The 27,942-nt window shown below is 34.2% G+C and overlaps 1 protein-coding gene across 3 annotated transcripts in view; it reads right to left on the bottom strand.

Annotated features, from left to right (window-relative positions):
* Positions 1-18,824: 18,824 nt before the first annotated feature.
* The window catches only part of LOC132552364 (ectonucleoside triphosphate diphosphohydrolase 2-like), a 47,656-nt gene continuing 38,538 nt past the window's right edge, over positions 18,825-27,942 (bottom strand). For all 3 annotated transcript variants that reach the window (XM_060216526.1, XM_060216524.1, XM_060216525.1), the window contains exons 7-12: positions 27,364-27,612; positions 25,813-25,938; positions 24,787-24,930; positions 24,053-24,178; positions 22,444-22,584; positions 18,825-21,615 (exon numbers count right to left, since the gene is read on the bottom strand). In XM_060216526.1, coding sequence (XP_060072509.1) covers positions 21,370-21,615; positions 22,444-22,584; positions 24,053-24,178; positions 24,787-24,930; positions 25,813-25,938; positions 27,364-27,612 — 1,032 coding nt within the window. In that variant the 3' untranslated portion in view covers positions 18,825-21,369. The remainder of the gene's footprint in view (positions 21,616-22,443; positions 22,585-24,052; positions 24,179-24,786; positions 24,931-25,812; positions 25,939-27,363; positions 27,613-27,942) is intronic.

The following is a 27,942-nucleotide window of genomic DNA, read 5'->3' on the forward strand; positions in this document are numbered from 1 at the left end:
GCAGGGAAAATTACGTCTAATAATACAAGATATTGTTCTTTAATGGACGTACAATGTTATATTGCCGAATGTTAGAATGTGGGAAAACGTTACTCGTTGTAGGGTGTCGATGGGGCAAAGTTTGTACACGTCACAGCATTCTCCTCGCCTGTCGGGAACTTGGCGGTTTAATCATTCAATGGAATCTTTTGGCTGATGATGATGACGATTACAATTTGTATCGTTTTCGCTCCTCATATATCAAGTATTTGCGCCCAATGTGCAAATGGCTGCCATGTTTTCCACCGGATCTATTCGTAAGATGTTGTTTGGGTAAATTCCCTGACGACATGGCTAATACCTTGTTTCCATATTAGAGGTCCCTTACACATTAACTCTGTGTCCGATTATAGTGTTATCATCTATCTTGGTTCCTCTTCGACAAACTTGTGTCGACTTTAAAGACCGTTTTCTTTCAAAAATCTTCCCAAAGGAACATTCATTATTCAGGACGTCACCTTACGAAATTCATTTTTCATGACATCTAACCAAGACGCAGCAGATTCTGTGTCAAGTTAGGGCCAAATAGAAGAAAATTAGAAACAACTAACAATATAGAGATTCCTATGAAATATAATTTACTCGTTATAACTACAATATCGTCAACTTATTTTCACACATCCGTAAGCGGGATTCATTTTTCATAGCTTCAAGTAGATACAGTATATGTTACATGTGTATACAATAGACAGAAATTTATCTTGAAACTGTCGTATTCATTAGATGTGTTGAAGCTAGTACGATATATTAATCTTTATAATTAAATATTTTGGACGGTTATTCAAGATTACCATAACGATTATCATCCTTTTTTTCAAAGGACTCGTTCAGAAAAAGGAAGAGAATCGGCAACTGATGTCATCTTCACTAACAATAACCCTGAGTCCATTTACAAATTCAGAGTTGACACAAAACGTTCTTATCTAAGTCTTCATATTCGTATTCAATTTACCTCAACTGTTGATTAATAATTTCAAAATAGGCATATGAAAAACAAGATATGAAACCTAATTATTCAGACGAAATAATTGGTAAATTATTATATTAATCTTCTACCGAAAAATATGTATTTACCATTTAATTTGCATGATTAATCTGAAAAAGGTTTATATTCGAAGTGTCAAAGGATGCTTACACTTCTCTTGTGTTAAAAAGGAAAACATTTCTAAAATGCACATGAATTGAAATATTGCTTTTGTAACAATATTCTTAAACTTAACAAAGAGATCATTAGTTTGGACTCGGTATGTTGTTTAAAGTATTGGTACTTGTATGGCATATGCACATGTTAATTAAAGTCGCCTATCAGAGCAACACTATCATGAAATCATTGTTATTTTTTTTAGCAAAAAAAATATCAAAATACGTTTGAACGTATCAATTAATCGTGGAACATCGAAGATTTAAAGAAGATCATGGCAAAAAGTAATATATCTTACAAAACATTGCATTGTGATCATTAAGGCAGAAATTGAATATACAGGTAAATAAATAATAAGGACACCATCCCACAGCTAGGCCAAACCGTGATTGATATACACTTCTGTTGGTATCTAATTTCTGAATTATAACCGAGAAACTCAAACAAAAAATATTTATGGTAAAACAATGTGCCCCGAAAAATGAAATGAAAGATAGCACTATAATGTTGTAATATTTAAAAGGCTAAAACAACATAGGCTGACAATCATACATAATTCGACTTTGCGAAGCAAAGTGACATTTTACCGATACTACGTAGTGATGGTGAAGTAAACTGATAGGACACAAATGTCATTGATGACGATGACGTGATCGCTTATAATTAGTCCACTTTCACGAAATAATTGATAATTAAATTATTTGGCAATGTATATAACAGAATCGATATAATTGGTATTGATCTAGGGAGGAGTTTAATGCTTGTTAATCAGACCATAACTGTAATTGATTTAAGTCGGACATATGGTGAAATTTGACCTCGGAGACAGACGGTGTGTCCATTTCACACGGGCACACAATGGAACAAGTTTTACAGGCAATATCAAGGATCTGGAATACATCAGGAAGTACAAAATATGCGGGTAAAATATGAGGAAAAGTGAAAAAAATTTACATTCGAACAGCGAGAGTTTTAAAACTGATATCTCTTACCTAGTGATCAGTTTAGCTGTATTATTGATCACGTGGCTCATAAAAATAATGACAGCTAAGTGCATGAACAGTATCTCGGATATGATTTAAGTCAAACTACTATGAATGAAATTTTCAGCTATTCCGTCTTTCTAGGACTCCATATCGAAATCATTGGCAAAAGAAGTGAAACGCGTGTATTTAAGAAAATATAAAGGAAATGAATACCATCTCCATAATTCAATTATTTTGACAAAATTATGACAGCACGCGCCAGTTTTTATTAAGATTAAACATTTCATGTAAACGAGAACGAAAATTAAAGTGAATCAGAGCATTATTCATCAAATATCATTTATACATATCCATTATTCCATGATCAGCAATCCAGTAATTTTCAGCGATTGATTTAGTCAAGCGTCGGATTGACTAAGACAAAATAAAAAACAAAAGCTAACAATATAACCCTCATTTAAGTTAAAAGTCAAATGGACACGGAATACAACTTTGTCCAATTGGAAAAAAAAAAACAATTCAGACATGTCAGTTTAATTAAAACGATTATTGTCATAAGTATTCGTGTTGTAAAATACTCCAATATTTTATTAACAGATCTGACTTACACTCTTGAGATATCGATTTGTTTTCGGTGGACGACCCTGTAAATGAAGAGAGATTGAAAAGATAGTGGTTAATCAAAATAATGTTGTTATGCTACATACCGTCTCCTCCATCAAAATATCGCAGCGCAGTTTACTAAAAATGACACATTCTACTGACATTTGGGGTATATTTCTTTTTGCAAACATATATTTTCTGGTATTATTCAATCGTCCAAACCAATACAATCACAGACATTAAAGCTACATCCTATGCAGAAATTATTTGAAATTAAACCATGAATATACTATTCTGTAAACGAAAATAAATACTACCCCTGGGCGCTCATCCACAACCTCAAAGAAGGTAAGTTAACCAGTTACAAAGTCTCGGTATACGTCCGGTAATGTTAATAGGGATATGATTTTAAGTCAGATGCTGTTCATACTCAAAGTATTTTATGATTATTATCATTTGGAACGAAAAGAAAAAGCCTCAACTATGCATTCGTTAAGGAGGTCTGATATTGCCTTTTTCTGCTTTCTGAAAAGCTTCGGGGTGTTTGATGATGTTATGCCCTGTTGTAATTATTGTGCTATCAAATAGAAATCAAATTCATGTAATTCTTTTTCCTTTCCTGGCTTAAATGGTGTTTATTGTTATTTTACGTTTTTTATCCGATCAGATCTGTTAACTAAGGGAACGGATTAAATATCACTAGTATCTCCAATACATCTCTTAATTTATGTTATATTTGGTTCTTTCATTGTTAATATAATTTATATTTACAAGAGAATGTCCCATGCAGTTCTCGTAAACTTGTTGTGATGCGGTACTGTGATATCTAGAATTTAAAACAGAATATATACATGTATTTAGGAGATAGTGGCATTTGAGCATTTGAACCCGAGAATACTGTATAGTTGCTATAGAGATACGTCAAACCATCAGAAATACACAAAAATAAATGAAACGGTTGAAAGGAACATTATTAATATCATAGGTTCAGATTTGGCAGTTTCCGAAACAGCTGTATGATGAAGGTTTAATTCATTATTCTAAATTTTATTGGAAGGTGTTACTCACTCGTGTTTTGTACAATCTATTGACAAGAAGACCACAGCACCATAAAATAAAATAATTTTATGACTAGTATTCCATTGTTGAGCTATTTTCATTTTCTTAGAAATAATAACTAACGTAAAATAGCCCACAAAAATGTATCATTCAATTGATGGTACATCACATTCACATAACTTCGAAAGTACAATTTTGACGTTGTAGTGTCGATTCTCTCTCACTATTTGTGTATTGCGAACACATTTGAGATAAGTAATGACTGATCTTGAAAAGTCCCTAGGTGAACAAAGATAAGAATACAATATTTAACGTTGGAAATGAGAAGATCAAAAAGAAATATCTGAGATAAGAAAGTGTTATGAGTAAGTGTACCCAGACGTGTGCACAGACGCTCAGGGACCATACAGCGGTTCTGGGAACGGTCAGGAAATTAGCTTGAATTTGGTCCCGACACAACCCCATCCGCATTAACAACGCAAACACTATTATGCTGTAAATATGGAGATTTAAACGAAGAAGATTCAGGGAAATTCCGTTTAAAATAAAGGGTGGACACTGCTAACAAGGTGGTATGAGACTGACTGGGGAAACAGAAATAGAGTTAATTAACCGAACGTTTTGTTTTCCTGTTTACGATTCTCTGGGGCTTCACTTTATGGTAATTGTCTTGACCATTCCGGCGCATGTTACTTAGTAGCACATCCACGATCGCTTCATAACTAGTGTGTTCAGTGGCCATTTGCAGTTCAAATGAGAACTTTCGTAAATCGATTTAGTTATGAAGATATATGATTGAGATGGGGAAATAAATAATATTTTATGGGCAAGGGCAGCCATACCGGTATAAGAACGTTATAAATAGCAATCCAACTGGAAACAGATGATTAAGAGAATTTCGTTATGGGTTTTGATCCTCTCCTTTCTTGAGCATTACACATTTATAAAGTGTAAATGGAACACACCGTATTTTATGAATTTGGTAATATTATTTCATCTTTCTCCTCCATAGATCGTTTACATCATTTTTAGTTTTTAAATAAGGGAGATCCGAGAATTGGCGTCTTCTTTTGTCTTCGCGATATCAGTCTCACACCATCAACTCCGAATGCCAAATCTTCTCACAGCAAACTAACACTAAAAAAGTCCTAAATCAATTTTTGATTACCAAAACATAAACCGAAAATTGCCTGTAAGCATTTCTTAACAAGCTGTACATATCTCCTTGATATTTCTAGTCTGTCCGTCCCCTCAGTGTATTGTATAGATACCGATGTATACTTGGCGTAGCATCCATTTTTGTTGAGGAACTACTATCATCTTAATTCCTCTTTCCATACTCCGGTTTTGGCAATGTTTAAATATCAGAAATAGAAAAAAAGTCATCTAAATTGAATCTGTTGGACACCATTATTGGTAGACTGGCTAACAGTCCTTAAGTAAAAGAATTGTTTGCTGCATTTGTTTACTAGCTTATCTCCCCTTCCTATGAAACTTCGGAATCAAAGCTACCTGACGGATCAGAACTATAAGTTTGATTTGCTTTTATTACTTTAATATTCTAGAGACATGAGGTCATTTCACATTAGTGGCACACGTAACACCAGCTTGACTTCTATTAAAAAAGTCACCAAAAAGGTCGATTTAACTTACAAATGACACTCAGTCGACGAACATTCGTGGTATCTCTATTAATACACAATATCCATAAAGATGATAAGACGACATCACGAGAAGTCAAACACGGTCTTACAAATCTCAGTTTCTAAAATTTTATATATTATATAGTGAGATTTCGTGATCAGTATAAAGTGTTGTATTGTATATAGTGAGATCTCGTGGTCAGTATAAAGCGTTGTATAGTATATAGTGATATTTCGTAATCAGTATAGTGTTGTATAGTATAAAGTGAGATTTCGTGGTCAGTATAAAGTGTTGTATAGTATATAGTGAGATCTCGTGGTCAGTATAAAGTGTTGTATAGTATATAGTGAGATTTCGTGGTCAGTATAAAGTGTTGTATAGTATATAGTGAGATTTCGTGGTCAGTATAAAGTGTTGTATAGTATATAGTGAGATTTCGTGGTCAGTATAAAGTGTTGTATAGTATATAGTGAGATTTCGTGGTCAGTATAAAGTGTTGTATAGTATATAGTGAGATTTCGTGGTGAGTGTTCAATGTTATATAGCGTATAGTGATATTTCGTGATTAGTGTGTTGTATTACACAGGGTATGGTGGTATTTCATAGTGGATGTTTCATGTTGTACAGTGCATAGTGAGATTTCGTAGTCAGTACAAAATATTTTTAATGTATAATGATATTTTTGGTCAGTGTATTGAACTATGAAGCGTTTATTGATATTTTATGGTCTCTGTTCAAAGTTATACAGTTTACAGTGATATTTCCTGTCTAAAAAGTGTATAACGAGTACAGTGATATTCAGTTAAAAGTTATGCTAGCTATTTTGTGGTCAGTGTACTGTAATATATAGTGTACAGTGATATTTCTTGTTCAGTGTTAAATGTTATATAGTGTATTGTGATATTATAAAGTAAACTGTGATATTCGATTAGAAGTTATGATAGAAATTTCGTGGTCAGTGTACTGTACTACTGAGCGTATACAAATGCCTTGTGGTCAGTGTTCAATGTTATAGAATATGTAGTGATGTTTCGTGATCATTGTACGGTATTATGTAGTGATATTTCGTTGTCAGTGTAAAGTGTCATATGTAGTGTATAATGACATTTCGTGGTCAGTGTAAAGTGTCATGTAGTGTACAGTGATATTTCGTGGTCAGTGTAAAGTGTCATATGTAGTGTACAGTGATATTTCGTGGTCAGTGTAAAGTGTCATGTAGTGTACAGTGATATTTCGTGGTCAGTGTAAAGTGTCATGTAGTGTACAGTGATATTTCGTGGTCAGTGTAAAGTGTCATGTAGTGTACAGTGATATTTCGTGGTCAGTGTAAAGTGTCATGTAGTGTAGAGTGACATTTCGTGGTCAGTGTAAAGTGTCATGTAGTGTACAGTGATATTTCGTGGTCAGTGTAAAGTGTCACGTAGTGTACAGTGATATTTCGTTGTCAGTGTAAAGTGTCATATGTAGTGTATAGTGACATTTCGTGGTCAGTGTAAAGTGTCATGTAGTGTACAGTGATATTTCGTGGTCATTGTAAAGTGTCATGTAGTGTACAGTGACATTTCGTGGTCAGTGTAAAGTGTCATATGTAGTGTACAGTGATATTTCGTGGTCAGTGTAAAGTGTCATGTAGTGTACAGTGATATTTCGTGGTCAGTGTAAAGTGTCATATGTAGTGTACAGTGAAATTTTGTGGTCAGTGTAAAGTGTCACATGTAGTGTAGAGTGATATTTCGTGGTCAGTGTAAAGTGTCATATGTAGTGTAGAGTGATATTTCGTGGTCAGTGTAAAGTGTCATATGTAGTGTACAGTGATATTTCGTGGTCAGTGTAAAATGTCATATGTAGTGTACAGTGATATTTCGTGGTCGGTGTAGTGTTTTACAATAAACAATGACATCTAGTGGTCAGTGAACAATATATCTAGATTATAGTGATATTTTGGTGTCAGTGTTATATTTTATAAAGATTATAGTGATATTTCATGCTCAGTGAAGTGTTATAATTGTACATTTAAGACTCCTGGTGGTAGTGCGTAGGTAGGTATCTAGAGTGCCTGTAAACTATGTTCACTCGGGCGGAGAATTAATCATCAACCACCGCTTGTAAAAGACAGGAACGATATCCACTAATAAACTTGTTGTGAAAGCAGCGTAGTAATGTATTGGTGAATTTGGTAAAACACATCGAATATGTTCTATACGTAAGTATGCAAGGGGATCTAATCATGTTACCTCTGATTGACCGATGATATGTTGACAGATTTGAAGTTTTGTAAATTAATACCCCAAATGTAGGGCTTAACTGTTCAGGAATTAGGAATAGATTACATCGAAATTGGTAGAGTAAGACAGAAATCGAACATTGAATATTGCAAATAGTCACTACTTTTCACTGAAACTGTCTAACGATCAGTAATGCAGTTAAAATTATAAGAATTAGCAGCAGACATGGCGGTAACTCATACCCAGTGTCCGCTATATTGGGTACCCTTACAAACTACACAATCACAATTTCAAACGACAATTTATCTGTTTGTGTCATGAAAGAATTTAGAATTATCTTTTAAGATTATTCTACCAGTATCATTCACGTGTTATACGTTCATGACATAAAGTCTGGGATTTATCAGCTAAAACAAAGAAATTGTCAAAACTGTCGTGCTAAAACTACATCACAGGATAATGTGTCACTATTATGACGAATGGGGCCAACCTCCCTGATTTTTCATCTGTCCACAATATCAACGCCAGCAATTTTTCACTACAAAAAAAATACTACAAGAATGTGACCCGAGTTTTCCATGCGGTCATCACAATTAGAATCTAAATTTTATGAGGGGAAAATCCGCCATAATTGTATGGGTATAGACACTGGAGCAGGTGGTGGGGCGGTAGTTTCCGTGTAATTATCACCACAACCTTCCAACATACGGGTTCTTCCATTGTCGCGCGGACTAGTTCTACATCTCGTACGACATCTCGCGGCCACGCGATGACAAGTCAGGACGGACCGCCTTCTACGTCATGCGGCGTTGCCAATTAATATACGACAGCTCTCGATAAGTTACGTCGCGTCTTAGCGAAGCCCATCTGCGACCACGCCATGCCGAGGTATCACCATGCACGGAATGTCGACCCAATGTGCAGACATGAGATTCATAACACGGAACGTCCTCCTTTTTTATTTCCTGGCTAATGGTGGACTTTACGTCGGACTAACAATGGTAATACAAATACCACCCTCGGGAGAGCAGTTAGACGGGGCAGGCAACTCCGCTAATGATGACAATGATTGACCTGTCGTTGTATTCATTGGCCGTTATACTAATTCATTAAATTTATCACGTATCTTGATAGATTCATTTCATCCTTGATCGTTTGATAGCGAAGCGAATTTCATGCTTTATTGAATAGAGGATCTGATATCTGTTTGTTTCTAAGTAGAAGAATAACATAGTTTACAAGTATAGATGATGTATTTGTTTATAAGTACGATTTCTTTAAAGCATATAACCAAGATATATCAATCCATGTTTACTTTAATCATATTCGTGTATCGTTATGGTTTCCTGAAGTAAACCAATCCACCCCAGGATATAACTTATTAAAGAATACAAATGCAAGGATGTCATTTATATTATTATATTATCTTATTTATATATATTTTATATGAAAAAGCGCCATTCAAATGAAAATTCTTTGATAGATTCATGGGAACAAACTGTGTCCCTCTATTGGCTGACTTGTTTTGTTTTCATAAGAGACTGAATTTATCCAAGAGCTTATCAAAACAGGTAATGAAGACCTTGCAAAGTCGTTAATTTCACGTTCAGATATATTGATGACGTAATTAGTTCAAATAACCAGAAATGGATTGAAAGCGTCCATCGTATATACCCACCAGAATTCACAGGAAATCAAAGACACGGTCGACAGACTATTCTTTATCAACCGCTTATTTCGATCTTTTCCTACAACAAAATCTACAGCTCTCCACCAATCTGTATGATAAGTGTGATTATTTCAATTTCCCTATTGTGAATTTTCCATTTCTGGATAGCAACATCTCCTCATCCTCAATCTATGGTCTTTACATGTCGCAGTTGATTCGATATTCGAGAATCTCATGATTTTAGTGCAAGAAGTCGTCAACTGACGAACAAAACATAACACAGGGTTACAAAAGATGCCGGTTGATGAAAATGACTGGGAAGTTTTACGCTCGTCATCGTGATCTCATTGAGAAATATTCTGTTTTCTTTGTGTGATATGAAGCTAGGTATATTCAATGCTCAATAAATTGCCTGATGGTTCCGTTGTTATATACCTTCATTTGAGAACGTGACATTACTACTTGGTCTTATTCGTGTACTTTTTCAGATGCCTCCTTGTAAATATTTTGTTTGTTCATATTTTGTCCTAGTTTTATCTAATTTGGATTTGGATTATGTTGACATGATTGTATATTCTAGTTGCCCCCCTCCAAACAAACACGCAAAATTTAAAATAAAATGGAAACTCGTGAAAGCTCGTCTTTGTATGCAAACAAAAGAGTTCCGAGCATTTTCAGAAATCTCTCAATAGTGATATGTTTCGATTCGATCAAGCTTATATCAGCAGGTTAGAAGAGTGAATACATACCGGCGTGATTGTGTATGTAAACTCATTCTAATATACGGGTACGATCCCGAGCCGGAATCATACAGTGCCCGGATGTGTTTTTAATCATTTATGAAACCATAGTTATTCCATCAACATATTTTGTTTAACATTTGTTAGCTCAGGTATTTTGGATATCGTGATCAAATTTGGATATCAGGAATCAAACCCAAAGAGGGCAATACTGGCTTGTTATCTTAAAAACATCACATTAGGTCCATACAATTCGGTAGTATACCTAGAAATATGTCCTCCACTTTCCTAATCAACGAAACGAGTGGCAGAAAAATATAATATTTTTATAGAAAAATTTGCATAGTTCTTCCTCTTCAATTTGCATAAATGTCAATAATTACTTTAAGTACCTAGATATATTTCTTTTTGGTCAATACAACCCATTTAACCGAGTCAGATTAACTTGAAAGTCAGAGTAGCCATATTAGTCATCAATTGTGAAATAAGCATGTATCATATAAGGTATGTTTATCCGTTCTTTGCGTAAGGTTAGGCGCTTTTGACAAAGTCGCCATTCATTTGCTGATAATATCAAACATTTTCTTTAGTACTGAGTTGATCATCGACGCCAATGAGACAGACATCGACTTTGTTCTAGTTACATATAACATTATCAATTATTGTATTGGACCATCGACATATACTGTCAAACAACTATTGCTATGTACGAAGTGTACAGGTTTGTGTTCCGTTCCGTTTTAGATACCTGATAAAGCTTTGATATCTTTGTACTTTATCAAGTATGAAGTGATTTTTCAACATCTCGAAAAGACAACACTACGTAAGTGTCTCGTTCAAACATTAAATCCATTACATGTATTTCTTGCAAAATGCCAGTTGAATATCAATCTTAAAAATCTAATGCCGCATCAAATGGAAAACTGAATACAAATCTAGATATGCTATACGCCAAGATGTACACCGCTGTAAAATTTGCAAGACTGGAGCCGAGTCCAGGAAAAAGCACTTGTTACAACTTTCTCTGCCATTACAAAGTGGTGATTTGAACGTAGAGACATACATGTAGAAGCAGTTGTATTCCGGGCACACACTTAAATGTCAAAGACATTGCTTATCATGTACATGACATATTATGATAAAGCTACGTACAGAACAGACCAGACTTACCCCGTGTTTCTGACAAGTCAGGAACCACAAGCCTCATTATCAATGTTGAAATTTTAAATTCCCTCATGCCTATAAAACTATTTTCAAATATTTCAGTTAATATGGACAGATATCATACATGCATAAAAGTCATCAATTTATTTGAAGAAATGAAATTTTATTTTGATTATCTTGCGAAACATCTTACGAAGAGGAACCAACAATACGAGTATAACAATACATGTGATTGTACAAGTCATTGATCGAACACGCGAGCCGGGCCACGATAACAATATTTTAATTCAAGAATGAACAACAATACAATATCATCTGATTATAATCAAGCGATAAAGTCTAAAGAAACATATGCTGGTGATCAATTTTATATGCCTCGATTTCTATAATGACTTCATCCAGTCGTACATATTCACGAAAAATCTTGAGGAGCCGATATGACAAGTTTTGATCTTGAGCCAGCTTTGATTAAAGCGATATCATCTCGGAAGCACTTGTCTCGATATGGGGTTATGGGTTACACCAGGTCGTTAAAATCTTCAATCTATGTTCTCCTTATTTGGTGAGAGAGAAAGTATGAACTTTGATGATGAAACACGCTTCAAAATGATAAAATTGTAAGTCGTAAAATATTCAAAGTATCTTTTTGATTTATAAACGAAAAAAACCCATCTCGGGCTCGACATGAAACTTAGATTAAACTAGATTAAATGTAAATCGTGACATTCTAGATATATATACATATGTAGATTATATACATATTTTTAGATACAAGCTATAAGAGTATCATATATACAAACGTATCAAAATGTGTCTAGCGCATAAAAACCAGGCTAGAAATAATCTACATCTCCTTCGGAAAGACAAATCGCCAACATGAAACGATTAGCATCTCTGAACTCGGTGGGCAACTGTGCGAAAAAGGGAAGCTTATAGTTATAATTGTAACAGATAAAGAAAGGGAAAAGGTATAACATGTTAGACTTCGTCCCTCCGGCGGCTCAGGGCAAAAGGTGTGCATACATACATAGGTACTATGTTTGATGACGGAGAATGACAAATATACTTTAGTTTCACTTCCTTAAGATTTTTTATTTGAAATATCGGAATAGTAGTGCAACATTTTCTATTAAAAAGATAAAAAAACAAAAACAAAATCTGAAAAGCGATGTTACAATCTTCCAGGATAATACTACGTATCAAAAATGTGTAAACTGTTCAGACAAAAGAAGTAGCGCCACACAATGGTTATAAATGGTAAAAATGACCTATTTCTGCATCTCAAAAGAAAGGTCAAACGGTAAAAAAATAGTAAACCCACTGGCCTGACTTATATGCATCACAGTGCTTTCCTGACTGAACTGACTATATGTTTAGGAAACCGATATTTCATCCACAACGAAAGCGGACGTTGCACTGAAATAATATCTTTATATTTTAATGTTTCGATATATCCTTACATACAAAATATACTTTGTACACCAGAATCGATTGTAGCTCTACGTTTCTTACAATCGAACGGACGGATGTAAGGACAAATATGCTTCACACACGAGAACGATGTTATATAACATTTGGCTTTCTTTCAAACGAATGTATAACGTAAAAATTAAACTAGATAACCAAACGTTTGTAACATTATGTACTACTGTTTTAGCAGAACTTATGACTGAGAAATCAGACTTCAACAATTCTTTGAACTATTGCAGACACCGAAATCAGGAACGTCGTAAGGACTGTGTAATTCTTCGAAGTAGACAGAGAGAATTTCGGATGAAGCTATTTGCTTTGTATAAACGATTTGTTCATATCGTAGATCGTGTTTTTTTCCTAAAGAAACAGTTGACAATAACTTGCGACCGATAAAAAACATAAAGCGAGATTATGACTACACGTCCGTATATATTAGATTAAGGAAAAATAATCTTACCTCACAGTACATGACAGATTTCCTAACATCATATCAAAACAAAGGACAATACCATAACAATGTATTGAAAAGTAGTATTTCAATGGTAATGCAAAACGTCATAAAATTTAATGACGTGATAAGATGGGGTGAACGGTACTGTTACCATGGACAATGACATCATACACACAGAATTTGATTTCTTAGGCCGTAAAGTTTACACAATCGTGGTCTTCAGACTATGACAGATGCAGACAAACGAAAGTCTAGCTCATCACGACAGACGCAACTAGACAACGACATCTATAGAATGACAAGACACATAAAAGACAAAGAAACAACTGCTGATCACTAGTTTTGACTCATTTGTTTTGATTTATCATACTGTCTAAGGTAAAAGTGACAAGAAACAAAAGTGGATCTTCAATTTTTAATCAAAGAAAATTTTCATTCTTTAATGCATTATGTTATTATCTGAAAAATGAAAGAAGTGTAAATCAGAGGTGTACAAACAATATTAAAATAGATCTGACCAATGTAATTACACGCCGGAGAAAGGACATATTCATAACGAATTATTCAAGAGAAGCGAAGCGTACATCTAACTCCAACATCAAACTCAAAGTAAGTAAAGCAAAGCACAGAGCCATAGCCATCCCCCAATATAGTTAAACACGTACCCATTACGAACACAATCATCAAGAATTACACTGGAAACAAAAGGAACGCAGCTATTGTGTAATTCGTTAACTATATTCTGTATTCCAGAAGCAATATTCTGAAAGATAAACTTATGTGACCTGAGAACGTAAGTGCACATAAGTCGTCTAATATTTTGTCTGTTACACATGCTATGTTAGGTATCTTAGAAAAACGAGGATAGAAAAACGTATAAATTTAAAATGAAAATACTTAGTGACTGAGAGTTGATTTAACAGTAACGACGGGCTAAAGAGTTTCTCACGGAAATGGTGCTCGACTAGTGTTTACGTTTTGTATATTTAAATGACTATAGTTTTATTTTTAATCAGTGTAAGGGATCTCTGCGACAAAATTTACCGGTACTTTGATGCGATGCACGAGTCTGAACTCCGATAAACAGAAGCCATGTCTCGATGCGAGTTCAGGAGAAATAGGACTGACTAAATTTTTAATATGGCCACCATTGCGGTCATCTTGAATACACAATTCATTGGTGGGAGGTTGGTCTCGATACGACTCTCCGTTCAGGATAAGTAGAGATAATGAGGATTAGAATATACCATCACGGTGGCTGTCTTGAATGCTACACGAGTTCGGTTTTATACTAACTTGATCGTTTCTTATGCATAAGGTAAAGTCGTTTCACGGACGGACGGGCGGACGTACGTGGAAATGGATGAAGTTCTTTTAGTTTTTGAGACGTGGAGCTGAAACATGTCACGTGATATGTCAATATAGATAAGATAACAGTTATTGATAAAAGTAACGATAGTGACAGGGAGACCTTGAACACAAATACTCATACACACGCAATCAGAAAGCAATGGAAGCAAATCTTCACTGTTTAGATATTTCAACTGTCAGCAAACAAAACCTAGTCCGGTGTTTTTTTTTTATGAGGTGATGATAAACCTTTTAATTTCAAATGATAAATGGTCATGATTATTTTTTAAATGTGAAATAGTAATTGATTCGGTACAATTATATATTTGAAATATAAAAATATATTTGATTGTATTCTACTGTGAAAAAAAAATGTTTCGCATATAATACAATATAACAATATCTTTGATTGTGATGTTGCAATAGGTGGACTATGATGATCTTTGAAAAAAAGGAGTGGGTAATGATACACCCGCTTTCTTGTAAATGGCAGTTGCCTTTCACTACTATCATATTTCTGTGCTGATGAAATATATCATCACATAAAGGGAGGCAACTCGTATACAATTAATTCCTTTTGTGAAGAAACAAAATTTTTAGCTTGAATCCTGAAGCAGTAGGTCCAAGCAATAGTCAAAATTAATCAAAAGGTAAAATAAAATAAATAGTTAAATGATAACTTCGTATTTCATAATTACAATTTAAAGAAAGAAAAATACATCTAAAACGCTGATGAGATTCTCATTTTCGTCCTAATTTTGGTGTGGTGTTTTATCAGGTTGTTGTTCATCTTTTCGACACTTCTTTGAACACATATTTTCAATATACGAACATCAATATCTTACACTTCTCCATCGCAAAACTTGAACAAGTTTCTTCCGTTTCTTGAAAACCTCCCCATGACAAAACTCATGGGGACAATTCTTCTGTGATACATACAACAATGGCATTTCCCAGCTATACACACTTGACCAAAAAGAATTAAAATAAATAAAACTCCTAGCAGCACTTACATGTCCTGCGTTGTTATTTGCCAGAATAAGGACTGGAAATGTACTACTCATTACCGAGTATTCAATAACACATAACATTATCCCTACACATGTTATGTGTACACTAAGAACGACAACTTTATCCTTTGATGTCACGATTGACAACCAATAAATGGAGCAACTTTTTAGCCAACATTCTCTGGTCAGATATGTATAAAGGGCTCTATTTCGATAACTGCATGAATTGCGCTTCAGAGAAGAAGCATTTAAAGCGAAGGACAATACAAGAGAATATGATGGGTTACGTTAAAAAAAGAAAGAAAAAAACTGGCGTTAATATTACCCAAACGAAAGTTCTCGAATAGACTGACAACCCCAAACCTTAAAATGGCACCTGTCCTATGACGAGTGAGAAACACTATTCTTTAATTATACCTTAAAAATGCATATCCCCATTAAACCCCTCGTCCTATGATTGACATCACATCAACCTGACATTAAAAATTCTTTCCCTGAACAGAATCAGGACTTACCTACGAACTCGACATCGGGCATTTTTTGTATGGAGTTACAAATTACAAAAAAGGATTAAAGTTATTTAAGATATGATATGATCAAGTAAACGAGAGACAGCAACAAGCAAAACACAGGAAAATATTGACATATTCAGAAAATAATTACTTACATGAAGGCTCTAGAAAAAATACTACAATGAGACAATGTGTCCCGGAAGAATAAGCGTCTTATGCTTCATCGAAGACAATCGCCGTGTAAATCTTGGTAAAGCCAAGTAAGTACTGTCACATTCATAAATGAAAGCGATGTTTACATAGAAAAACCCCTGAATAACTGCATATCGCAAAAAGAAAGTCCCCAATGAGGACACTATGATTAACATAACAGTTTCCCGAAGTCTTCATCAACCCGTAACTCTCGAAACCTGGTGTTCTGAAATTACCTCTCATCGCCCAACATTTTTCACCTAAATTTCAATACTAGGAATAAATCACTGAATATCGAATCGACTTGTGAATACGATAGAGTGGGGAAGCAGGTGTTCACGCCAGGAAATAAAAATCAGTACCCATAACTATCTTTTATATACAAATGAAATATCTTATAAACAAATTAGATATTATATTTGATAAATTATATGTCTTATTTAATGAATTTTATGTCTTATCTAAACAATCATTAATCAAATTAAATCAATTACATATTGAATAAATTAGATATAATATTTAATTTCAAAAAAGTACTTGATCAACTCCGAAAACCCGTTGTATATAAACGAGCGTGTGTATTTCAGTCTGGATGTCCTATACGACCATCAACTAAATATAAAGAGAGATCTATTTTAAATTAGTAACTATGCCAGAAATACAGTTTAAGCAGCAGTAATCTTGACAAATATCCCCTTGACCATCATTTGTCCGAAGATATCGAGCTGTGTAAAGTTGGACCAACATTCTACATACATTGTACAAGTAGAACATTGATAACCGTTGGCTCAATGTCCAATATTCGATATATTAATTTTGAATGTTTAATGCCGTATGTCGGACACTGATCCAACTTGTGCAACTGTGTGATATAATTCATATCAATACTTTATAATTCCGGAATGAATTTTAACTCCCAAAACTGAATAGGTTTTTACACGGTTAAACGTTCAGAGCTAAACGTGTGTCATAGATTTGTGTTGTGGACCGCCTTTTATAGTCTGATATTCATGACAAGAATGTCTTTTTCATCTTGGTGAATAGAGAATATTCAAAAAGCAAACGAAATATATTACGATGATGAAAACTACATTCCATAATCCATTTCGTGGATATGGAAAAACATTCGTTTCCACAGAGTACACAAATGATTCGTAACACCTTAATAAAAAGGAACACGGGTAGATGTTAAATAATGTTAACTAGATACATAATAGAGTACAGATATTGATTATACAGCTGACAGAATAAGTAAAATGCATTTTTTCGAGGTTCTTTAGTTTGTTTTCAATAGGGTGACTAGATCTACTGGAATATGAAAGGGCGACATTTTATACAAATAATGGGGTTTCTTAGAGAGATAGAAAGAACATCCATTTCATTTCACTCCTACAGGAAGATTTCACTACAGTTACCTGGCTTTGTCTTCTTTTCCTTCCCTATGCTGATTTTCGGCTTTCAAATTTTAAATTCGGAAAACTTTTAAATATGGCTGACTTCTTCATTAATTTTCCTCAGAGTCGTCTGCAAAAAACACATTTGTGCGTATGCGCAATAGCTCTACCATCGGATTGGTTGGAAATTGACTAATAGCTGTGACGAATCAGACAATGAAATGCATTTCGGGAAATGGCTCGATGCTCGATATAAAGTTTAAGAGGTATATCAAAATTTACACGACATTTCTTCTTTTCTATGTAGATTTCAGAACTTGACGATTTCAAAAAACAGTTTCAACTAATATTTTTTGTACTTAAGTTTCCCACTTCAAATTTAAAACTGAATTTATTTTGACACCCGATTTTGTTGAGAACTCAAAACGTTTGGCCCAATATCGATATTATTTATAATGATACTGAATTATTATCATCATTTGCGATCGGAAACTAAAAGCGTAAATGATTCTATCACATACACATTGGTACATACTACAGTTTGGGACTAATAAAACGGGACAGCCGAAGTGGATTGGGAGTGAAATCAAATACCATTTCGCCTTTTCACACAACGGCAATCTTGGAAATCGATTATACGAGGCAGCCATCTTGGTGGTACGACACAGCAACCGTATATTGTCAGAAGGAAGTTACTGTGACCTTGAGCCTCACAAGGAAGTCAATGACCATTTGACCCACCATACTAACAGACTAGCTTTTCAACAAACACGACAGTCCTTCAGCCGTCATATTCTAACAGCTCAGTGCTTGCAAAACAGTACTGTATCAATTTTTTTCCCCAAAAATGTTCACACGATTTTTTCAAAATCTAGAAGAAAAGGGACCTATTTTTTCACAAATGTCATGGAACACACGTATTTCTCTATTTAATGCAATTCCAGTTTTTACAATTCTATCCTAAGAGATCCCAGAAAGATCTTAGCACATCTTTATTTTTTTTTTGAATTTGGTCTTTTCCATTTCCTTTCTTTTTTTCTCTCTTATCTGTTCAACTTTAGAACACTAAAGTTAAACTTTACATGTAAAACAAATTTTTACCTTTACTCTCGTTTTACCATATCAATTGATGACGAAGAAATGACTATATCATTAATCAAATCAAAGATCTGTTCAATTATCACAAATTTTATTTGCTTATTTCTTTCAAAAATTATTACAAAATAAATCACATGAAATACTATAAGTATACCTCATATCAAAACAATTTTATTTGTCATTGATTATCCTCATTTCTCAATTAGAATGTAAGTAAATGATTCTTGGTCACATCTCTCACACACATTTTCTTTACGAAGAGAGACAACTCCTGAAAGTACATTGATGTTCTTATTCATTGTTAAATAAGTTGTCCACAAAATTAACAAAATACTGTGTTGTCTATATCTTTATGTATACCCAATCAATTGAAGCATACATAAACAGGGACATACTTAGTTCTCAACTGGCATGCAACAACTATGACAAGGAGACCTTTTTAAGAGATCATATGGATATGTGGAATATGGAATGTATGAAAAAATCACACCCATTAAAAAACATATTTTGGTGGGGCAGGGGGACAAAAAAAAAAAAAAAAAATAAAAACAATGTAAAATCTTTAATATTAAATATATCTCAAGTACCACTGTCAGGCATGCATTGATAATTAACATAAAAAAATGTTTACTTACTATCTAGTTCCTTAATATAGCAACCTGAATACTTGAATAAAATGCACTGGATATGAGAATTTGAATTAATGCCCTTTCCTATTAGCAGTCTGCGGGAGGTTATACTAATTAGCACAAAGACGGAAAAAATCGGTTTTGAATCGGTAGTAATATACTCTTCTCATACGCACTATAGTTTTCCCGACATCCTTTCACAGCCTTGGTGTACATGTAAGGTCATCACAGATCTGTGTTTACTTTAGTACATGCTATACTAGGCTGGTGAGGTGATCATTCTATAAGTACAGTATATATCCAACAGTTCAGCACAGAATTGTAGTATTTGTTGTACCTTATACTCTATCACAGGATAAAGTAATTCTAAATCTGCATCTGAAACAGGATACGGACTTAAGTATCAAAGACAGTATTATCACAATACTACTGAATTAAGAACACATACAATTGTAAAAACTGACTTTGTCTTCATGAACAAACAGTAGATGATGATGCTGATTTCTCTCTGTCACTTCTAAAAAATGGCTATAAGGTTTAGATATAAACACACTCATTGATATCTTACATACCAACACAACCTGACAATTGCAATGATACATTAATACATTATATCAATATTTCACTCATTACCGATATATTTTTCATCACTTTCAGTCCATAAACAAGTACAATCAATGTTTTCCAAGCACACCAATGAAAAAATGAAAAAAATCTTAGACAGCTAACAATTGTACATACCAAATAGGAAGGGTTTGGAAAGTTTATCTATGAATTTAGAAATTTATTGGTAAACGTATTGAAAAAAAAGTTTTGAGTGTGGGATGTGGATGCAAGTGGAACAGCATTAGCTGTCATATAAGATTCTTGGCCTCACCACAATTAACAACCAATTACGTTTCTAAGATACAAACAAATTATACCAAATCTGTTTAATTAGCTTTGTTCAGCTGAATTTCTAAACTGAATCCTGCAGATCATCTATGAAAAATTAATTCTCTTGATTTGAAATGAATGAAAAAATGAATAAGTCACCAAATATCATGCGTGAACAGTATCCCACAGTTACTCAGAATACAGAAATTTAACACAACACTGTAATTTTGGTTTCTACCAAAGGAGAAAGATATGTCTATCGCATATATTACATAATAACAAACTTGTATTGAGACAAACATAATTAACAACTATCAAATCTCATAATGAGCAAAAACAGTAAAATTGAGTAAACAACATTATGTAGGAGATGGAAGTCTCTCTATTTATGAGTCAGGTGTACTGTAAACCACATTAATTTCCTGTTGGATTTATTTTCCTATTAATTTGGGAGGCGTGTCAATTGTGAATTCAAATCCTTTGCAATTATTTATATGAAAATGACTCTGGTTACTGATATCGGAGTCTTGCAGAGTACTGGTCTGTAATAGCTTAGCATTCACAAATTTATCTGATAATGAAATATTGTGGTCATCTGGTGGTCCTTGTGGTCTGTTAGTTACACTTTCAAAGCAACACAGCATATAAAAAAACTCTGATATTTGGATAAGACAAATTATCTTCATCAATATTAGACACTAAACCAAAACTCAGGTCCAGCATTTCAGATAGAAAACAAATAGGATGAAATTGTGCTCCCAACATAGATTGACCAAAAATAAAATAAAGTTTGTGAATTGTGCGTGAATTTTGTTACAGTATTTTCTGTACATAATGTTTATTAATATTTTTCTTCAAAACTACTCAATTGAAGGAAACATGTACAGGTTCACAAGTTTGGAATGTGCTGTCCAACAGGACTTTCATAAAATTCTGAGAAAAACTCCAGACAAGATTCCACCAACAGAGAGATGCACAGATGAACAAACAACCTGTTTTCTCCATATCCCTTCCCAATACTTCATTGTATTGATATGAAAATATCTTGAATTCCTTCTTCAAGATAAATCACAGTAAAATGGCAATTTTTGAAACATTTCTTATATTTCTGTTACTATACAGTCCCATAGCTTGAACTCCCAGCATTAGGTAACTGTTGGTATCTGCCTTTCAACGTTTGCTTCAAACTTCTGATGGCATGTAGAGCGAAGCCAACAGAAATACATATAAAGATGCAGAAGAGGATGAGGAGTAAGATGAAGGTTACCAGACTGATAACACAAGTCGGGGAAACGGCAGCAATGTAGATACTCTGTGAGATCATATACCCCAAGCTCCAGCCTATCTCTGTCCCATCCAACTGTCAACAGAAAACAGTGTTATCAATATTGTAAGCTTTAGGTGGCCAGTTGTTGTCTTATTTAAATGTGATCTTTTTCAAATTAATTTTCAAAATTTTATTTTAATCAAATTTGATTAATTTGATGCTGTTGTGGTAGCACTCTCTGTCATAACAGGATTTTAAAATTCTTGACATGACCTTTGTCTATTCAGCATTATCCTGTTGGCTAGATATTCTCTTAAACATTAGAACACATTCATCTCTTTGAGCTAGTTTCAACATGAAGACATCCAGCATTCTCTGACCATTTGGTTTTACTCAGCGATGAAAACAAAAAGTAATATCAATGAAAAGTAAACTAAGTGAAAAAAAAATGTGGGAAATATGCTAAAATGAAATTTTTTAATTTAATCAATCCTGTCTATTTTACAGCTGCTTGTTTCTGGACAGAGTCACTGTAGATACTGGTTTGCACTACAATTTCAGATCTGAATTTTTTTGTTTTTTATTTTCCCTACGATGTTCCAATATTTTTTCGGAAAAGAAAAACAAAAATATTAAATACATCCCATGAGGCCAAAAGAGTTATTTAAGAAACTAGATTTATTGAAATCACTTCTGATATCAATTTCTTTTTCAATTGTATTATGATCACATCTAAACAAAGAGGAATAACTCCAATGGTTACAGAATTTTACGATTAAGCTACCAAGAAAAGGTCTGACAGTGGAATAATTTCTCATATTGATCCCACAATAAGCCTATGGCTGGTCATAACCCCATCCCCAACTTTGAGTAATGTGTTGCCTCCCCAGGTAGCAGGTTAGATACAGGGGTGACACATACGTCTTTAACAAAGTTGATTTTCTGCCATGACCCGTCGACAGCATTAAACTTGTATTCTTCATAGAGTAGTGTAAGAATATATCGTCCTCTGAAGCAGAACTCTGGAAGGAGAGACTTTATCTCAGTCTTCATGTACTGGACCTGTAAAAAAACACAAGTAATAATTTCTGTACACATACAAACTTACTGTAAAAGTTGTTACTTTTTAGGGGATCTAATTTTCACTACTTTTGAAGATCAAGCCATGAAAAATTAAACACTTTGAAGATTGTACAAAAGACATACAAGTAAGTAGCATCTTTTAATACAAATTTAGAATTGGAAACAGTAGAAACAAATAAGGAATTTATCACCATAATACAGCTCTTTCATCCCTCTTGGACTCATCAGTGATGCTAAGGACCAAAATTTTAAAATCTAATAAGCAATTTAGGGAAATCAGAACTGATCTATCAGAATAGTCAAAATCTAGATTGATATCTGGTAATTTTCATAAATCTGATAATTTCAAAAGAATGTCAAGTACATGTGTACATTTTTTGCCGTGCTACCATTTAAATTAATTAAAAATACGTGTGCAGATTATGAAAAAAAATTATTCTTAAAAAATGAGGTCTTTTCAGGACTTCTATGAAAAGTACATCCTTTCTTTATCAAGTTTTTGGTAAAACTGAAAATTTGCATCATCAAAAAAACCCTTTCACAGTATGTGAAAATGTGTGTATCAGAATGACCACACAAACTAGAAAAGGTCTGTTCATTACATGTATATGCCTACTTTGACAGAAATTATCTACACACTATGACAATCCAAAGTCAGCAAAACCGTAGACTAGGTCCAAAAAATGTCTTTCTAAACTATGGCCAAATATCTAAAAAAATTGGGTATGGTGTCTACATTTATATTTGTTATACAATGTACATGTATGGTTGAATGGCCCAGAGGTAACACACTTGCCTTTCACCTAGCTGTCCGGGATTCGATTCCCGAAACGGACGTGAAAAGGTAAGGGGTCATTTGCCCGACCATGTGGGTTTTCCCCGGGACTCCGGTTTCCTCCCACAGTAAGACCCCTCACGCGCTTACATCTGGGCCAACAACAAGTTTATATTTTATTACAAAAACATCAAGAAAATACAAACATGCAACATAATCATAATCCAAACTCAAATTCAATAAAACTAAAGCAAAATAGAAACAGAAGAAAGATTTAGATGGAGACTCCTGAAAAAGTAGCATTGATGAATGGACTGTGGCATGCTTCTGTCTATATAGTGTGTCTGTCCATATATTGTGTCTGTCCATTACTTGTGAGGCAGTTCCTCTTTAGTGGGGCTATATGTGTGACATCTGTATTTTGCGCACTGTTAAAACTGAAAAAAACAATTGTCACTGGTGTATCAGATGTATTCAGGATCTCCTCTTTACTTATGATAATCACTATATCCACGTTACATTTACCCACTTCCAAATGTCACCTGTATGTTAAATGGATGCATCACTCAATGTTGTCCTACCTATGATAAGTACAATATTCTGAACTAAATGACTGCATCATGAAATGGGTTCCTGATGTTGGCTACAACATCATCCCCAGCTATTCATTACCTCACTCCAAGGTTTCTCACACAGAGTACTGACAGCTTCTATCACGTCTGACAATTTTGTCTCTGGTGACATCGTCGGTGATGTCAGGTTCAAGAATTCCATCACATAGTAAAAGTTGGAGAAGGCCTAAAGGACATCAAACATGAAGAATACCAATGTAGGCAACTGTGATACTAGATTACAAAATTACCATCAATAATATTCCCTTTACAGGTAATTTCTATACAGCTCAGGAACTGTGTACCTCATTCCAATCATAAAAATGTCTTAAATTATCATAATATTACAAATAAAAAAAAAAAAAAACAACAAAATATCTTTAAATTTAGTGAGTTTTAAAACTGAGGTGATTATTTACACTTTCAGATGATAGGTACTGTTTACTTACATAATATTTACCATAAACCTTTGGTTGGTAGGTACTGTTTACTTACATAATATTTACCATAAACCTTTGGCTGGTAGGTACTGTTTACTTACATAATATTTATCATAAACCTTTGGCTGGTAGGTACTGTTTACTTACATAATATTTATTATAAACCTTTGGTTGGTAGGTACTGTTTACGTACATAATATTTACCATAAACCTTTGGTTGGTAGGTACTGTTTACTTACATAATATTTACCATAAACCTTTGGTTTGTATTTACCATAAACCTTTGGTTGGTAGGTACTGTTTACTTACATAATATTTACCATAAACCTTTGGTTGGTAGGTACTGTTTACTTACATAATATTTACCATAAACCATTGGTTGGTAGGTACCATTAAAAGTACACGGAGGCTGGGTACAGGTGGTGTGGTTGAAGAGTTGCTGGACTGTCTGATGACACACGGAATCGTCACTCTGTCCCTCAAACACATATGTTGTATTCTGCATCGCAAGAAAAACACCAATATGTCATCTTCAACTTCAATAGAGATTGATCAATATTTCTTTCAAAGCATAGAGTTCATATTTTGATGCTTTGAAAATGGAAGATACTTTCAAAAACTTATTTCTACAAAATCAAGTTTGACTAAGAGAGCATGATGTATGTAGGTCAACTTGTTGAGTTAGTACAAGATTGTTTATAAAAGGTAATAAAACAACACTGTCATGGTTTTTTCACATTACCTGATAAACTAATTTTTAGACACACAAAGATGCGTCATCTTGTAGAACAACCCTTTGGTGTAAACATTATTGTAAAACCATGTATTTACGTGGGGCTCAATTTTGTGGTTAACCAAAAAAATAATATTTCGAGGACACCTGATTTCTTTGATAAATATAGTACTTATGCTTATCTTAACAGTTCATGGATGTATAAATTTTTGGACTAAGAGTACCCACAAAATTCATGAAAATAACCCCCCACAAAAATGTATGATTTTACAGTTTACAATTAGCACTAGTAATTTCCCAGATAGGGATGATTCAGTAACTAGATTTTGAACAAAGCCAATGAAGCAGCACTGACCAGTCCAACAGTCAATGAAGACATCACCCAAGACAATGCTCAGACTGGTCTATTGGTCAACAAAGAAAGTGTCAGTCCACTTATGTCAGCAATGCCAGTGATACAGATCAGACATTCTGGTCCACTTTTAAGAATATTGTGAAATACAAACCACTAGCTAATCTTCACCTGAAGCTATTCAATTAATTAACTGATCATTTAAAGCTAATGGATGGTATGTATTGAAATATTCTACTTCAACATATTACATTCAATCTACTAATAACGGTATGTTTTAGATCAAGAATACTGACTCTGTCGATTCCTGATGGCCTTGAGTCTTTGGTACATGGCGCCTCGAAAACATCCATATAGGAAACACTGATGTTTTTACCCCGCGGACCACAAGGGTTGGTCACTGTCTCACTGTAGTTCTGGTTCTATAAGAAAACAAAAAACAAGAGTATCAGTGAAATTGATGAATACTCCACATATCAACTTTACTGGACACAAAATTTTAACAAATTGCAACAATTCTGTAATTAGGTGGTTATGGGCAGAGACTTCGGTACACTGAGTTTCATTATCCTAATTTAAATGCAAGCAATGTTATGCTCGGGACAAGACATTTTTAACAAAGGGCAATACCTCTGTTATAGAGGGTTTGCAGGCCCTTACTCTGATACATTGCACATCATCTTAGTATGACCAGTGTACACACCAGGTTTCATGATCCTTGTTTAAATGAGGGCAAATTTATGCTATGGTAATGAAGGGATGAATGGACAGACAGATAGATAGCCAACAATATGCTCCCCAGAAAATTTTTTGGGAGAATAAACATCTAAATATATTTTAATAAAATTTCTCACTTCACATCTGATCTTATCACTTTTGTGTTATAATGCTGTCTGGACACATACATCTGGATAAGACGAATGCTATACATTATACGAATAGAGACTTCTACACAAATGTTTGTCCACTGCTTCAATTGGCATTGTCATCACATAATTTAACCTAGATGCAACACATTTGTATTTCCATACAATCTATGATGTATAAAATGATAGGTAGAAGCGAACACCATGGTGTATGTCCAACTATCCACAGATACAGAAAAGCATGAGGTGAACGGAGCACATCTATCGCAACAATCTTTGGATTGGTTTTCATGCAATTACAAGATAAAGTTTTCATTTTATTTGTTTTTGATTACTGGATTCATCAGGATCTCTTTGCATAGTACCCAGATGTTCTTTAGTAAATCTCTCTCTATAAACCTGAACTAAAGACTGTTTCCTGGTGACTGTTATCTGTGTAGACTTGGTCAATCTTAATCAATCCCAAAGCTCAGACCAAACTGATAGATCTCTAGCTACTAATCATCTGTCTCAAGGTTTTGGAATTCATTACAATATGTTTTTCCCTCCGAGACAAGATGAAGTGACTTAATTTAGAATCATTCGAGCATGTCACAACAACTTCAGTAGTACTTAGAGTTATCCATCAGTAATTCCAATTCATTAGAGATGTTACCCAACACAGGATTGGTCAATGCAATGTGACAATTAACACCCTGCACAAATTTCCAATTTTGCACGTCTAGTATGAATGACAATAGTTAATGGCACAATTAAATACCATTGACTCTTGACACTTCATGAAAAAGGTGTCAGGAACAACAGTGCCATGACGAAATGCCCCCTAATTTTGAAAGTTACTGGTGTCACAAATACTGAGCAAGATGCCCTTGATTTCTGAAAGTGTGCACAAAAATGGCAATAATGGTAAATGATGTTTTTATTTCTTTTGTGTCACCAGCCCATTAATTTAACATCAAAAGCTTTATCCCTATATCTTACCTTGATAAGAAGAGCACGATATTTCCTAGTTATCTCGTTAACCCCATAACACAGGTAACTGTGAGTGTACACTGAGTAATTCATTCCATACAGCATCAGATCCTGTTCATACCCCGGGGGCATGGTAACATTACCAGGGTAAAAAGTAATTTGTGTTGAGGCGCCACCTAGGTCCATAGCCCCAACAGTTCCATCACCAGTGGCAGACATCTGCCAGGAGTTACCTGCTCCTTGTAATGTTGGCTTTTTCTGAAAATTTGTCAATTTTGAATACTAGTAGATGTCAAAACTATATAATCAACAGACTGTGTAAAGCAGACCCTGTGTAAACCAAGCCCAGTATAAACAAGCCAACTTTTCTCCAAAGTATAATCTCACTGCACACTCATTAACGTTACAAAATTACCATCGCCACATGTGAAATATAATTCATTGCAACCTTTGATATAATACATACAAATGCATTAGAAAATAATATATTGTTGTGATTTATTTGCATAATGTTTATGCCTACTAACAAGCTCACAGAATTTTGGTGGAAACTCATCATCAACACTAATTCCTTGTCCTGCAATTAGC

Source organism: Ylistrum balloti, unplaced genomic scaffold, assembly GCF_031769215.1.
Source record: "Ylistrum balloti isolate Yb309-2 unplaced genomic scaffold, AGI_CSIRO_Ybal_v1 Utg370246, whole genome shotgun sequence".
NCBI classification, from domain to species: Eukaryota; Metazoa; Mollusca; class Bivalvia; order Pectinida; family Pectinidae; genus Ylistrum; species Ylistrum balloti.